The 14,665-nt window shown below is 35.1% G+C and overlaps 1 protein-coding gene across 1 annotated transcript in view; it reads right to left on the bottom strand.

Annotated features, from left to right (window-relative positions):
* LOC134381044 (acyl-coenzyme A synthetase ACSM6, mitochondrial-like) overlaps positions 1-14,665 on the bottom strand; it is a 41,207-nt gene that overhangs the window by 691 nt on the left and 25,851 nt on the right. Inside the window, exon 9 of the mRNA XM_063101130.1 lies at positions 7,746-7,847. Coding sequence (XP_062957200.1) covers positions 7,746-7,847 — 102 coding nt within the window. The remainder of the gene's footprint in view (positions 1-7,745; positions 7,848-14,665) is intronic.

Below are 14,665 nucleotides of genomic sequence, written 5' to 3'. Positions count from 1 at the left end.
GATATTCTGTGGAGTGTCCACAAATTCTAACAGCATTTGACTCTGACTGCCATAGAAACCACATGATCAATTTGTCCAAATTTTTAGATCTGATGGACAATCTGTTTATTAAACTTCTAATGAACTTCAGTATAACACTATGTAAGGCACTCATTCTCAAATAGCCCAATAATATCAGGAGGTACGTGAGATATCTGGGTCTACTCTTTGGATTTCTGTCTTATGGGTGAAAAGGAGACTTTAGAGTCTCAGTGTAAGTTGTCTTGTTAACGTTTGAAAATATTAAGGCCTGGGGCCCTAGGCAGGAGCCGAGGGCAGCCCCCATGACCTGGGAACAGTCAAGACAAGGAGCAAGCATGCTGGGAGCACACCAAAAACACCACTTCCACGTAGGTGTCCCACCACAGCCTCTGCTACAGCCACAGCTGCCACAAAATTGGCTCACTGCCACAGTAGTAGCCACAGCCCCCATGCAGGCAGCCCACCAGACACTTGACTGCATTGACACAAGGAGAGTCACCAGAGGAAGCTGGAAAAAGAAGAGGAAGTTTCTTTCCTCAAAGCCCAGTATAGAGTAACAGAAGAAGCAACTGCTCTACCAGATGACCAGACATCAATATAGAGTTACTAGAAATATGAAAAACCAAGAAAATGTGACACCACCAAAGGAATACAATAATTCTCAAGTACCAGACCCCATAGAGCAGGAAACCCTTGAATAGACTGAAAAGGAATTCCAAGCAACAATCGTAAGGAAATTCAGTGAAATACAAGAAGACTCAGACAACACAACAAAATGAGAAAAAGTATCCAGAATATGAAGGAGGAAATTTAGAAAGAGATTAATACCTTAAAAAAGAATGTAGCAGAACTCCTGGAACTGAAGGATTCTTTCAGCACAATAAAAAACACAACAGAGAGCTTAAGCAGCAGGTAAGAGCAAGCAGAACAAAGAATTTCTGATCTTGAAGATGGTCTTTTCAGAATAACCCACACAGAACAAAAACAAAAGAAAGAAAAAAGAATTTTCAAAAATGAAGAAAATCAGGGGCCAGCCCGTGGCTCGCTCGGGAGAGTGTGGTACTGATAACACCAAGGCCATGGGTTCGGATCCCATATAGGGATGGCTGATTAGCTCACTGGGTGAGCGTGGTGCTGACAACATCAAGTCAAGGGTTAAGATCCCCTTACCAGTTATCCTTAAAAAAAAAAAGAAGAAGAAGAAAATATAAGAGACTAGCAGATAACCTGATGTGCATATACCTCTGAATCATGGGTGTTCCAGAAGGGGAGGAGAAAGGAAAAGGCATTGAAAACCTATTCAATGAAATAATAGCAGAAAACTTTCCTGGTATAGGGAGAGGGACAGAACTTCACATCCAAGAGGCTCAAAGATCCCCAAACAGATTCAATCCAAAAAGCTCCTCTGACATTATAGTCAAACTAGCAAAGGTCAAAGACAAAGACAGAGCCTTAAAAAACAGCAAGAAAAAAGTGTCAAATCACCTATAAGGGAGTCCACATCAGACTAACAGCAGACCTCTTAACAGAAACAGTACAAGCCAGTGAGAAAGGGATGATATGTTCAAAATACTAAAAGAAAGAAACTGCCAGTCAAGAATACTATACCCAGCAAGGATAACCTTCGTAAATGAGGGAGAAATCATGTATTGCCCAGACAAACAAAAACTGGAGTTCACCACCACATGACCACCCCTATGAGAAATCCTCAAGGGAGTCTTGCATATGGAATTTGAAAACCAATAATCACTACCATGAATACATGAGAAAGAAGAAAACCGACTGGTAGAAAAAAATGCAAATGAGTAAGAGAAAGAAACTGTATCTTACCACCTCAAAAAATCAACAAATGCTAAAATGATAAAAGGGGAAGAAACAAACAAGATATTTAAAACATCCAAATGAAAATCAATAAATACCAATAGTAAGACAATACCTTTCTATAACAACCCTAAATGTAAATGGTTTAATTTCCCCACTCAAATGACACAGACTGATTGGATTAAAGAGACCCACTATATGCTGTCTTCAGGAGACTCACCTTGCCTGGAAAGGCACACACAGATTAATAGTGAAGGGATGGGAAAAGATATACCACACAAATGGGAGCCAAAAATGAGCAGGAATAGCTATTCTTATATTAGTTAAAATAGACTTTAAAACAAAAACTATTAAAAGAGACAAAGAAGGCCGTTATTTAATCATAAAGAGTTCTATCCAGCAAGAAGACATAACAATCATAAATATGTATGCACCCAACAGTGGAGTACCCAGATATATAAAGCAAACACTATCATTACATGTAAAGAAAGAGATAGACTCCAATATGATAATAGTTGGGGACCAAAACACCCCTCTCTCAGCATTGGACAGATCATCTAGGCAACAAATCAACAGAGAAACACAGGATTTAAACTATACCTTAGAACAATTTGACCTGGCAGATAGCAACAGAACATTTTATGCAACAACTACAGAATACACATTTTTCTCATCAGCACATGGAACATTCTCCAGGATAGACCACATGTTAGGTCACAAATCAAGTCTCAACAAATTTTTAAAAATTGAAGTCACTTCAAGTATCTTTTCAGACCACAATGGATTAAAACTAGAAATCAACAACAAAAAAATCTCTGAAAACAATACAAATACATGGAAATTAAACAGCATGTTTCTGAACAACCTATGGGACTAAGAAGAAATTAAATAGGAAATCAGAAAATATCTTGAAACTAATGAAAATAGACACATCATACTAAAATCTGTGGAATACTGCAAAAGCAGTACTAAGAAGGAAGTTTATTGCAATGAACACATCAAAGTAATAGATTTCAAATAAACAAGCTAATGTTATACCTCAAAGAACTAGAAAAATAAGAACAATCTAATCCCAAAGCTAGTAGATGGAAAGAAATAATTAAGATCAGAGCAAAACTAAATGATAGAGAAAACCAAAAAATGATGCAAAAGATCCATGAAATAAAAAGTTGTTTTTTTGAGAAGATTAACAAAATAGACAAGCCCTTAGCTAGGCTAACTACGAAAAAGAAGAGAGACGACCCAAAGAACAAAAATCAAAAATGAAAAAGGAGACATCAAAACTGATAACACAGAAGTACAAAGAATCATTAGAGATTATTATAAACAACTGTATGCCAAAAAATATGAAAACCTGGAAGAAATGGATAAATTTCTGGAGACATACAAACTGCCAAGACTGAACCAAGAAGAAAAAGAAAACCTGAACAGACCAATAACAAGCATGAGATTGAAGTTGCAATCCACAGTCTCCCAACAAAGAAGAGCCCAGGACAAAGGGGCTTTACTCCTGAATTCTAAGAGGTCTTTAAAGAGGAATTAATACCAGTTCTCTTCAAAGTATTCCAAGAAATTGAAACAGAGGCCATTCTCCCAAACTCATTCTAAGAGGCCAGCATCACCCTGATACCCAAACCAGACAAAGATACAACAACAAAAAAGGAAAACTGCAGACCAATATCTCTAGTGAACATAGATGCAAAAATCTCCAACAAAATATTAGCAAACAGAATACAGCAATACATCAAAAAACTTACACACCATGATCAAGTAGGATCCATCCCAGGGATGCAAGGATGATTCAACATAGCCAAGTCAATAAACATGATACATCACATCAACAAAATCAAGGACAAAACTGTATGATTATCTCAATAGACACAGAAAAAGCATTTGACAAAATTCAACATCTCTTCATGATAAAAACTCTCAGCAAATTAAATATAGAAGGAAAGTACCTCAACAAAATAAAATCCATATATGACGAACCCACCACCAACATCATCCCGAATGGGGAAAAGCTAAACACTTTTTCCTTAAGAATAGGAACAAGATGAGAATGCCCACTCTCACCACCCTTATCTACCATAGTATTGGAAGTACTAGCCAGAGCATTCATGGAAGAGAAAGAAATAAAGGGCATCCAGACTGGAAAAGATGAAGTCAAATTATCCCTGTTTGCAGATGACATGATCCTCTATATAGAAAAATCTAAAGACTACCAAAAAACTCTTAGAACTGATAAATGATTTCAGTAAAGTTGCAGGATACAAAATCAACATGCAAAAATCAGTAGCTTTCTGTATACTCCAACAATGAACCAGCAGAAAAAGAAACCAAAAAAGGAAGCCCATTTACAATAGTCACCAATAAATAATAAATAAAATACCTAAGGATCAATTTAACTAAGGAGGTGAAAGATCTCTACAATGAGAACTACAAATCACTGCTGAAAGAAATTAAAGAGGACACAGAAAGATGGAAAGACATTCCATGCTCTTGGATTGGAAGAACCAACATTGTGAAAATGTCCATCTACATTATCAGATGTACAGATCTACAGATCAATGCAATCTCCATCAAAATACCAATGACATTCTTCACAGAAATAGAAAAAATAATCCTAACATTCATATGGAACAACAAAAGACCTGAAATAGTCAAAGCAATCCTCAGCAAAAAAATAAAGCTGGAGGCATTAAATTGTCTGACTTCAAATTATATTACAAGCTATATTAACCAAAACAGCACGGTACTGGCATTAAAAAAGACACTCAGACCAATGGAACAGAATAGACAACCTAGAAATCAACTACTTGCATACTTATAGCCAACTGATCTTTGACAAAGGCAACAAGAATATACACTGGGGAAGGGATGGCTTCTTTAATAAGTGGTGCTGGGAAAACTGGGCAACCATATGTAGGAGAATGAATCTGGACCTGTACCTCTCACTAAAAGTCAAATCAAAATGCATTAAAGTCTTATATATAAGACCTGAAACTATAAAACTACTAATAGAAAACATAAGGAAAACACTTCAGAAAGTAGGACTGGGCAAATACTTTATGAACAAGACTTCAAAAGCACAGGTAACAAAAGGAAAACTAAACAAATGGGATTATATCAAACTAAAAAGCTTCTGTGCAGCAAAAGAAACAATTAACAGAGCAGAAAGACAACCTACAGAATGCAAGAAAATATTTGCAAACTATGCATCTGACAAAGGATTAATATCTAGAATATACGAGGACCTCAAACAACTTACCAGTAGAAAAACAAGTAACCCAATTGAAAAATGGGCAAAGGAGCTGAATAGGCATTTCTCAAAGGAAGATACACAAATGGCCAACAGACACATGAAAAAATGCTCAAAATCAGTAAGAATCAGGGAAATGCAAATCAAAACTACACTGAGATACCATCTCAGTCCAGTTAGACTGGCCAGTATCAAAAAGACAATAACAAATGCTGGCAAGGATGTGGAGAAACAGTAACCCTCCTACAATGTTGGTGGGTAAATTAGTACAGCTATTATGGAAAAGGAGGTTCCTCAAACAACTACAGATAGAACTGCCATATGATGCAGCAGTCCTGCTGCTGGGTATATACCCAAAGGAATGGAAATCATATCGCAGGGATATCTACACTCCCATGTTTATCACAGGTGTATTTACAACAGCTAAGAGTTGGAACCAACTTAAATGTCCATCAATGGACGACTGTATAAAGAAAATGTAGAATATAGACACAGTGGAATACTACTCTGCCATAAAAAGGAATGAAATTCTGCCATTCACAGCAGCATGGATGAACTTAGAGAAAATTATGTCAAGTGAAATAAGCCAGGCACAGAAAGAGAAATACATGTCCTGACTCACAAGTGAGGGAGGGGCGGGGAGGGAAGGAAGGGAAAGGAAAAGAAAGGAAAGGACGGAGAGAGGAAGGAAGGAAGGAAGGAAGGGAAAGGAAGAAAGAAAAAGAAAGAACAATTACAATAATTCCTTGAACTCTTAAAAGGAGAGAGTGGAACTGAGGACAACAGAGGTGGAAAAGGGAGTGGGGGAGGGGCGATTAGGGAGAAATTGATAAAGGCCACAACAAATGTTTACATTGTATAATGATAAAAAAATAAAAATAAAATAAAATCAGAATATAACCCAAAGAGGAGAGATTTACTTTCAACTCCTTCATTTCTGTGAATTAAACTAATTTCTAAACTAATAATAATAATAATAAAAGTTTGGAAATATTAAGCATTATATTATTCCCTTACAGAAATTTGTAATATTAAAATATTTAAAAAGTTTTACCTAGGATTTAACTCAGGAACTCTGCTTTTAGATACTTTTTCATAGGACATAATCAGAGGCATTGAAAGAACTGGTAATGATGCTTATTGAAGCAGTATATATAAAACATTGGAAATAACCATAACTTCTAACAATAGCAGGTATGTTGAATAGATCACGATATTTCCATTTGATAGGATACTGTGAAATTATTAAAAATGTTCTCATGTAATAAGATTACTGGCCTCTGAAAATCATGATAAAAACACAGGCTTCACAACAGCAGACAGAATTTAATTCCAGTTTTGTAAAAGGATATATATGGGGGATCTTCAAAACATTAATGGAAAGATTCATATTATCTTTTAATTCCATATTTCCACAAGTGTTTTGAAGTACCCCCATATGCATAGAAAAATTATAAAGGCTATATACCCAAATGTTAATAGTGAGTAATGATGGTGGCATTATGAGTGAAAAGAATTTTCTTCTTTGGTCTTTTTCTATATTTTTCAAAGTTTTCTATATTGAACATAAATTAGCTTTACTATCTCAAAAGGCTGAATAAATAACATATATTTTTAAAATAATTTAAATTACCCTTTTAGAAAAAAGAACAGCTCTTCTTAATAGAATAATGCCACCTAATTAATGTATAAAAAAAACAGCAATTTGAAAATCACCCTTCTGCAACTCCTCATTTGAATAATTGATACAGGAAAGAATCATCAGCGTATGCTGAAATCGTTGGGTGAAAGTGCATTGGAGAATAGGATATTCACAAAGTCTCAAATTGTTACTTCACAGATTACCTAATAACAAAGGGGAAAATGTACCTTTACAATGGAGAGAAATGGCAGTCACCTCCTTAACCAAAGGACCAGTATCCAAATTGAGAGAACACAATGTTCCCCAATGTAAGGAGACAGGAAATACACATCACCTACATAGTATTCTTGCCAAAAATGTTTATCCCGAATCCCATTATGAAGAAACAATGGATAAATCTAGAAAGTGGGGCATTTTACAGCACAACAGGCTTTCATTCTTCAAAAATGTTTGTCATGGAAAACAACAACAACAAAAAAACGGTGACGGGGCTGTTTTTGATGGAAATAACTAAAAACGTGTGAACTAAAGAAACCACAAACCTTGATTGAAATCTGGATTTTCCAAAACTGTAAAACACATTTGAGTACAACTGGAAAAATCTAAATATCGACTGATATTAGTTAATATTAAAAATTATCTTTAATTTTCTTAGCTGTGGTGATGTTGATGATAAGGAAGACGATATCCTTCTACTTAGGAGAGTCGCACTGAAATATTTAAGGACAAAGTGTTGTGATGTCTGCACTTACTCGTAAACAGCTCATTAAAAATGTACAAATGTAAGATAAACGAGGCAAGATGCTCATTGCTGAATATAGGTGAGAAGTACATAAGTAGGTGTTCATGGTGCTATTACTTCAACATTCTTGTAGATTTGAAATTTGCAAAAATAAAGGTTGGGACAAAAGTATTTGGCAAATCATAAAATACTCTATAATTATGACACTATGATTAGTAGTAACAATGAAAGTATTTAGGAAAAAAGAAAAAATTTCTTACCATGTGTGGACAGTACAGAGAGGCAGGTTGGTTTCGTTTTATATGGACTGCAATATTTCCTTCCTCCCCTAGAGGCAGGATATTTGCATTTTCATCCACAATCTGAAATTAGATAACCATTAAAGAAAATTTCCTTATAAAACATTTGTGCTTATCCTAAAACACCACAAGTCTAAACTTAAGGCTTACTACCCCCGTTCAAGATGCAAGAAAACTGCTTGGTTGGTGTATGCAGATACTGGGCAATCTAAGAGGAAGTGTGTTTGGTGGTCAGTGTGAAGGTGCCAGAGTTGGAAAGATCTGGGTTTGAATCTCTATTTGCCACTCTCTGATCCTGATAACCTTGGATTGTTTACTTCTATGAACCTCAATTTCCTTATCTAGAAAATCAGAGTTTTAAAAGTGTGCCTACTATACAGCTTTGTTGTGAGGATGAAATCAGATGATATGGGTCAGGGCTCCAGTGACTGGTTATTACAAAGTTTTAAGAAAACAAGCTTCTAGGGAAGTCCTTTCAAACCAGAACACTTGATTGTCCATCTAATGTATAAGAAAAGAAATATAAATAACATAAAAGTTTAAAAACAGAGATCTAGCAGTTTTGTAACAGTCTGGGAGGTGGTGATATTTTTTTCCTATTAAGGATTAGAGGGCAGATTAGGAGTAAAGTACAGCTTGAAAATATTGAGTTATTTTAGCTGAGTGGCTTCATTATTGACCTAAAATACAAGGCATGACCATGAAGTAATGTGACAGAAGTTAAGAAATACACTGAGATCAACTTTGAAGGCTATAACCTTTCAAGTTACTACCGTGGAGAGCAATATTCATACCCATTTTGAATTTACTATCCTTGTCAAATACTTTGGAAATTTTCTATAGGAACTGCCAGCCCTTAGGACCAGAAGGTCTTCAGTGGAAGTAAATCTTTGTACTTTAAAGGCAAACTTTTATTTTTTGGAAAGGAAGAGTCTTTAAGTACAAAATCTAGTAAATTAGAATTATCTGAAAAGCATGTTTTAAAACAAAATTTTGAGAAATTGATTGTACATTAAATGGAATTGTTTTCTTAATTTTATTTTTTGGATTGTTCATTGATAATATATAGAAATACAATTCATTTTTATATATTAATCTTATGTCATACCACTTTGATGAACTCACTTATTAGCTCTAATAGAGTGTGTGTGTATTTCTTAGGATTTTCTATATATAAGATCATATATCATCTGTGAATAGAAAGAGTTTTACTTCTTCCTTTCCAATTTGGATACTATTTCTTTTTCTTAACTAACAGCCTGGATATAACCTCTACATTGAATAGAAGTGGCAAGAGTGAGCAACCTTGTAAGTCCTCATCTTAGGGGGGAAACTTCCAGTCTTTCCCTATTGAGTATGATGCTAGCTGTGGGTGTTCTGTTTTGTTTTGTTCATTTATTTATGTTGAAAAAAGAACTATTAAAAATGAATTAGAAAAGTCTAAGCAAAAATTTGGTGAAGGACATGAGCAGATAGATAGGTCACACACCCCTAAAAACACATGTGGCTAAGATCTAGTTGCAGGTGGGGGTGTGGCTGGCCCTCAGCCCCGATACAGTTTTGTTGTTACTGTTCCTCCACAACTCATGTGGAAATCTGATCCCCAATGTGGCAGTGTTGGGAGCTGTTTGTCATGGGGACAGATCCCTCATGAATGGATTAATGCTCTCCCTGTGGGGGTGAGGGTAGTGAGTGAGTTCTCGCTTTATTAGTTTCCAGGGGAGCTCATTGTTTAAAAAGACCCTGGCACCTACCTCCCCCCACTACCCTTGCTTCCTCTCACCGTGTGATCTGCTTGTACTGCCAGTTGCCATGAGTAGAAGCAGCCTGAGACCCACACCAGATGCAGCTGTCCCAGAATTGTGAGCCAAACACCTCTTTTCCTTAAAAATTACCCAGTTTCAGGTATTCTGTTATAGCAACACAAAACAGATGAATACAGCCCCGTCTCGGGACCCCTGGGCATCTCGGTGGGCTCCTTAGTTCACCTGGATGTTGGCAGGGGCGTGGCCTAGGCCCTTGGCCTGTGGGATTTTTTCAGATGCCGTTTATTAGGCTGAGGAAGTTCCCTTTTATTCCTAGTTTTTGAGGGATTTTTCTACCATGAACAGGTGTTGAAGTTTGTGAATGATTTTTTTTTTTTTTTTGTCTATTGAGATGATCATGTGATTTTTGTCCTTTATTCTACTAATGTGGTATATATTACATTGATTGATTTTCTTATTTTGAACCAAGTTTTTATTTTTAGAATAATTCCACTTGGTCATTATATATAATCCATTTATATATTGCTAATTAGGTTTCTTTGTCTTTTATCGAGAGTTTCTGCATCTATATTCATAAGGGATATTAATCTGTTGTTTTCTTTTCTTGCAAAGTCTTTGGTTTTGGTGTCAGGATAATTCTGGCCTCATAGCCATTTTGAGGCTCAACATCAAAAGTCCTGTCTCATATTTTTTGGGGGGAGAGTTTGTGAAGGATTAATGTTAAGTCTGTAAATGTTGGGTAGAAGTCACCATGAAGCCATCTGGGCCCGGGGTTTTCTTTGTGAGATTTTTTTTGAGGTGGGGGGAGCAGTGGTAAAAAGTAAAGTTATTATAGTTTGTTTTGACAAATGAAAAAAATTTTCCATCTTCCCCTTTTGCCTGTGCCCTCTCCTCCCTCTCTCCTGAAGGTAAAAATAAAGCTCACTTTATTGAGGCATAATTGATATAAAAAAAAGGTGTACATATTTAACATATACAACTTAATAAGTTTGAAGATAAGTATACACCGGTGAAGCCATTAGCACATTCTATGCCATAAACTTATCCATCACCTTCAAAAGTTTCCCTCCACCCTCTTACTTTATTATTATTATTATTATTATTATTATTATTATTATTATTTTGGTGATAAAAACACTTTAACATCAGATCTACCCTCTTAGCAAATTTTTAAGTATAAAATACATATTGTTAACTGTAAGCACTATGCTGTACAGTAGATCTCTGGGAGTTATTCACCTGATGTAGTTGAAACTTATACCTGTTGACTAATACCTCCCTGATTTCCTCTCCCACCAGGTCCTGGGAACCACCAATCCACTTTCTGCTTCAATGAGTTTGACTATTTTAGGTTCACCATATAAACCGTATCATGTATTATTTTCCTCTCTATTTCTGGCTTATTTCCCTTGGCATAATGTTCCCCAGGTTTGTCTGTGTTGTTGCACATGGCAAGATTTCCTTCTTTTTTAAGGCTGAATAATATTCCATCGCATTTATATACCACATTTTCTTCCTACATTTATCTGTCAACAGACATTTAGGTCACTTCCATGTCTCAGCTATTGGGAATAATCTTGCAGTGAACATTGGAGTGCAGATATTTCTTTGAGATTCTGATTTCAATTCCTTTGGATATATACCCAGAAGTGGGATTGCTAAATCATATAGTATTCTGCTTTTAATTTTTTTTGTGGCACCTCCATACTGTTTTCCACAGTGGCTGCATCAATTTAATTTCCACCAACAGTGTACAAGGTTTCCCTTTTCTGCACATCCTTGACAACATTTGTTATATATATATTTTTTTTCTTTTCTGATAATAGCCATTCTAACACGCGTGAAGTGATACCTTGTCATTCTGATTTGCATTTCCCTGATGATTAGTGATGTTGAGCACTTTTTCATATACCTGTTGCCCATCTGTACATCTTCTGTGGAGAAATGTCTACTCATTTCCTTTGCCCATCTTTTAATCGGGTTTTTTGTTTTGTTTTGTTTTTGCTGTTGAGTTGTGGAAGTTCCTTATATGATTTGGATATTAACCCTTTTTCGGATACATGGTTTGCAAATATTTTCTTTCACTCTATGGGCTGCCTTTTCATTTTGTTGGTTGTTTGCTGTGCAGAAGCTTTGTAGTTTGATGTAATCCCACTTTTCTATTTTGCTTTTGTTGCCTGTGTCATATCCAAAAAATCATCGCCAAGGTCAATGTCAGGATGCTTTTTCCTTATGTTTTTATCTAGCTGTTTTACAGTTTCAGGTCTTAAGTTTAAATTTAATCTATTTTCAGTTGATTTTTGTGTATGGCGTAGGATAAGTGTCCAATTTTATTCTTTTGCGTGAGGATGTCCAGTTTTTCTAACACCATTTATTGAAGGGTGTTATTTTCTTATTGTGTATTCTTGGCACCCTTGTAGAAGATCAGTTGGCTGTATATGCATGGGTTTATTTCTAGGATCTCTCTTTTGTTCCATTGGACATATGTCTGTTTGTATGTCAGTACCATACTGTTTTGATTACTACAGCTTTGTAATATATTTTGAAACCAGAAAGCTTGGTGTCTCCAGCTTTATTCCTCTTGCTCAAAATTGCTCTGGCTATTTGGGGTCTTTTGTGGCTCCACATGAATTTTAAATTGTTTTTCTATGTCTGTAGAAAAATGCCATTGTGATTTTGATAGAGATTACACTGAATCTATAGATAGCTTTGGATAGCACAGACAATTTAATGATCTTAATTCTACCAATCCATGAACATGATGTGTCTTTCCATTTATTTGTGCTTGATTTAGTTTCTTTCATTGGTGTTTTACAGTTTTCGGTGTATGAGTGTTTCACCTCCTTGGTTAAGTTTATTCCTAAGTATTTTATTCTTTTTAATGCTATTGTAAATGGGATTATTTTCTTAAATTTCTTTTTGGATAATTCATTGTCGGTGTGTAGAAACAACTGATTTTTTATGTTGATTTTGTATCCTGCAACTTTGCTGAATTTGTTTATTAGGTCAACAGTTTTTTTGTGGAATCTTTAGAATATTTTACATATCTACAAGGTCATGTCATCTGCAAGCAGAGATAAATTTACTTCTTTCTTTCTGATTTGGATGTCTCATTTCTTTTCCTTGCCTGCTTGCTCTGGCTAAGACTATCAATACTATGTAGAACAGAAGTGGCAAGAGTGCACTCACTGCCTTGTTCCAGATCTTAGAGAAAGAACTTCCAGTTTTCCACTATTGAGTTTGATGTTAGCTATGAGTTTTTCATATAGGCCTTTGTTGTTTTGAGGTAAAGTCCTTCTCTACATAATTTGTTAGAGTTTTTAATCATCAAAAGGTGTTGAATTTTGTCAAATGCTTTTTCTGCATCTATTGAGATGATCATGTGATTTTTATCCTTCATTTGTTGACATGATGTATCACATTGATTGATTTGTGTATGTTGGACCATTCTTGCATCCCTGGGATAAATCCCACTTGGTCAGGGCGTATGATCCTTTTAATGTGCTGTTGAACTTGGTTTGCTGATACTTTGTTGAGGATTTTTACATCTGTGTTCATCAGGGATATTGGCCTGTAGTGTTCTTTCCTTGTGTTGTCTTTGGTGTTAGTATCAGGGTAATGCTGATCTCCTAAAAAGAGTTTGGGAATAGTCCCTCTTTCTTTTTTGGAAGAGTTTAAGAGGAATTGATATTAATTTTTCTGTAAGTGTTTGGTAGAATTCACCTGTGAAGCCATTTGGTGCTGGACTTTTGTTGGAAGATTTTTGACTAATAAGTTGATTCTTTTGTTATTGGTCTGTTCAGGCTTTCTATTTCTTCATGATTCAGTCTTGGTAGATTGTACGTTTCTAGAAATTTATCCATTTCTTCAGAGTCGTTCCTATTGTTGGCATATTATTGCTCATAGTAGTCTCTTATAATCCTTTGTATTTCTGTGACATTGGTTATAATGTCTCCTCTTCCATTTCTGATGTTATTCGAGTCTTTTCTTTTTCTAATTAGTTAAGGGTTTGTCTGTTTTGTGGGAAATTTTTTGATTATTAATTTATCTCCTTACTTTTTATAGGTCTATTCATAGTTTCTATGTCTTCTTGAGCTTTTTTTGGGTAGTTGTGTTTCTAAGAATTTGTTCATTTTTTCTAGGTTATCTAATTTGTTGGCATACACTTGTTCATGGTATTTCCTTATAATCCTTTTTATTTCTGTATTATAAGTAATAAGCCTCCCCACTTTTATTCTTAATTTTAGTAATTTGAGTCTTCTCTCTTTTTTTCTTGGTCAGTATTTAATGGTTTGTCAATCTTACTCATCTTTAAAAAAAAACACTTTGGTTGAGGTTCTCTCTTATTTTTGTATTCTCTATTTCATTTACCTTCACTGTACTCTTTATCATTTCTTTCTTTATAGTTGCTTTGGGATTTTTTTTTTTTTTCTAGTTTCTTAAAGTGAAAGGTTAGGTTATTGAATTGAGATCTTTCATTTTTTTAACGTAGGCATTTGCAGCTATAAATTTCTCTGTTAACACTGCTTTTGCTGCATTCTATTTATTTTGGTATGATGTGTTTTTGTTTTAATTTGTCTCAAGGAAAAAAAATTGTCTCAAGGTATTTTCTCATTTCCCTTGTGATTTCTTCCTCTACCCATTGGTTATTTATTAGTGTGTTGTTTAATTTCCCCATATTTGTAAATTTCTCAAATTTCTTTCTGATATGGATTTCTAACTTTATTCCATTATAATTGGAGAGTATCTTTGTATGATTTCAATAATTTTAAATTTGTTGAGAGTTATTTCCTGGCTTAATGTATGACCTATCCTAGAGAATGTTGCTTGTGCACAGAAAAACCTTTCTTCTGCTGCTATTGGGTGGAGTGTTTTATAGATGTCTGTTAGATTGAGCTGTCTTATACTGTTGTTCAAGTCTTCTATTTCCTGTTAATGTTCTGTCTAGTTGTTCTATCCAGGATCGAAAGTGGGTTATTGAGATCTCCAACTGGAGAATACATTTTTGAGTAAAAAATAAACTTCAAGTTAATGAGATTGATTTTCTTGGTGGCCATGGCCCTGAAAATTACCCTAAAATATTTTTGAGCAGAAGCAACACTGTTAAAACAGAGG

Source organism: Cynocephalus volans, chromosome 6 (assembly GCF_027409185.1).
Source record: "Cynocephalus volans isolate mCynVol1 chromosome 6, mCynVol1.pri, whole genome shotgun sequence".
Taxonomy (NCBI): domain Eukaryota; kingdom Metazoa; phylum Chordata; class Mammalia; order Dermoptera; family Cynocephalidae; genus Cynocephalus; species Cynocephalus volans.
This window is presented reverse-complemented; position numbering and strand designations above follow the sequence as displayed.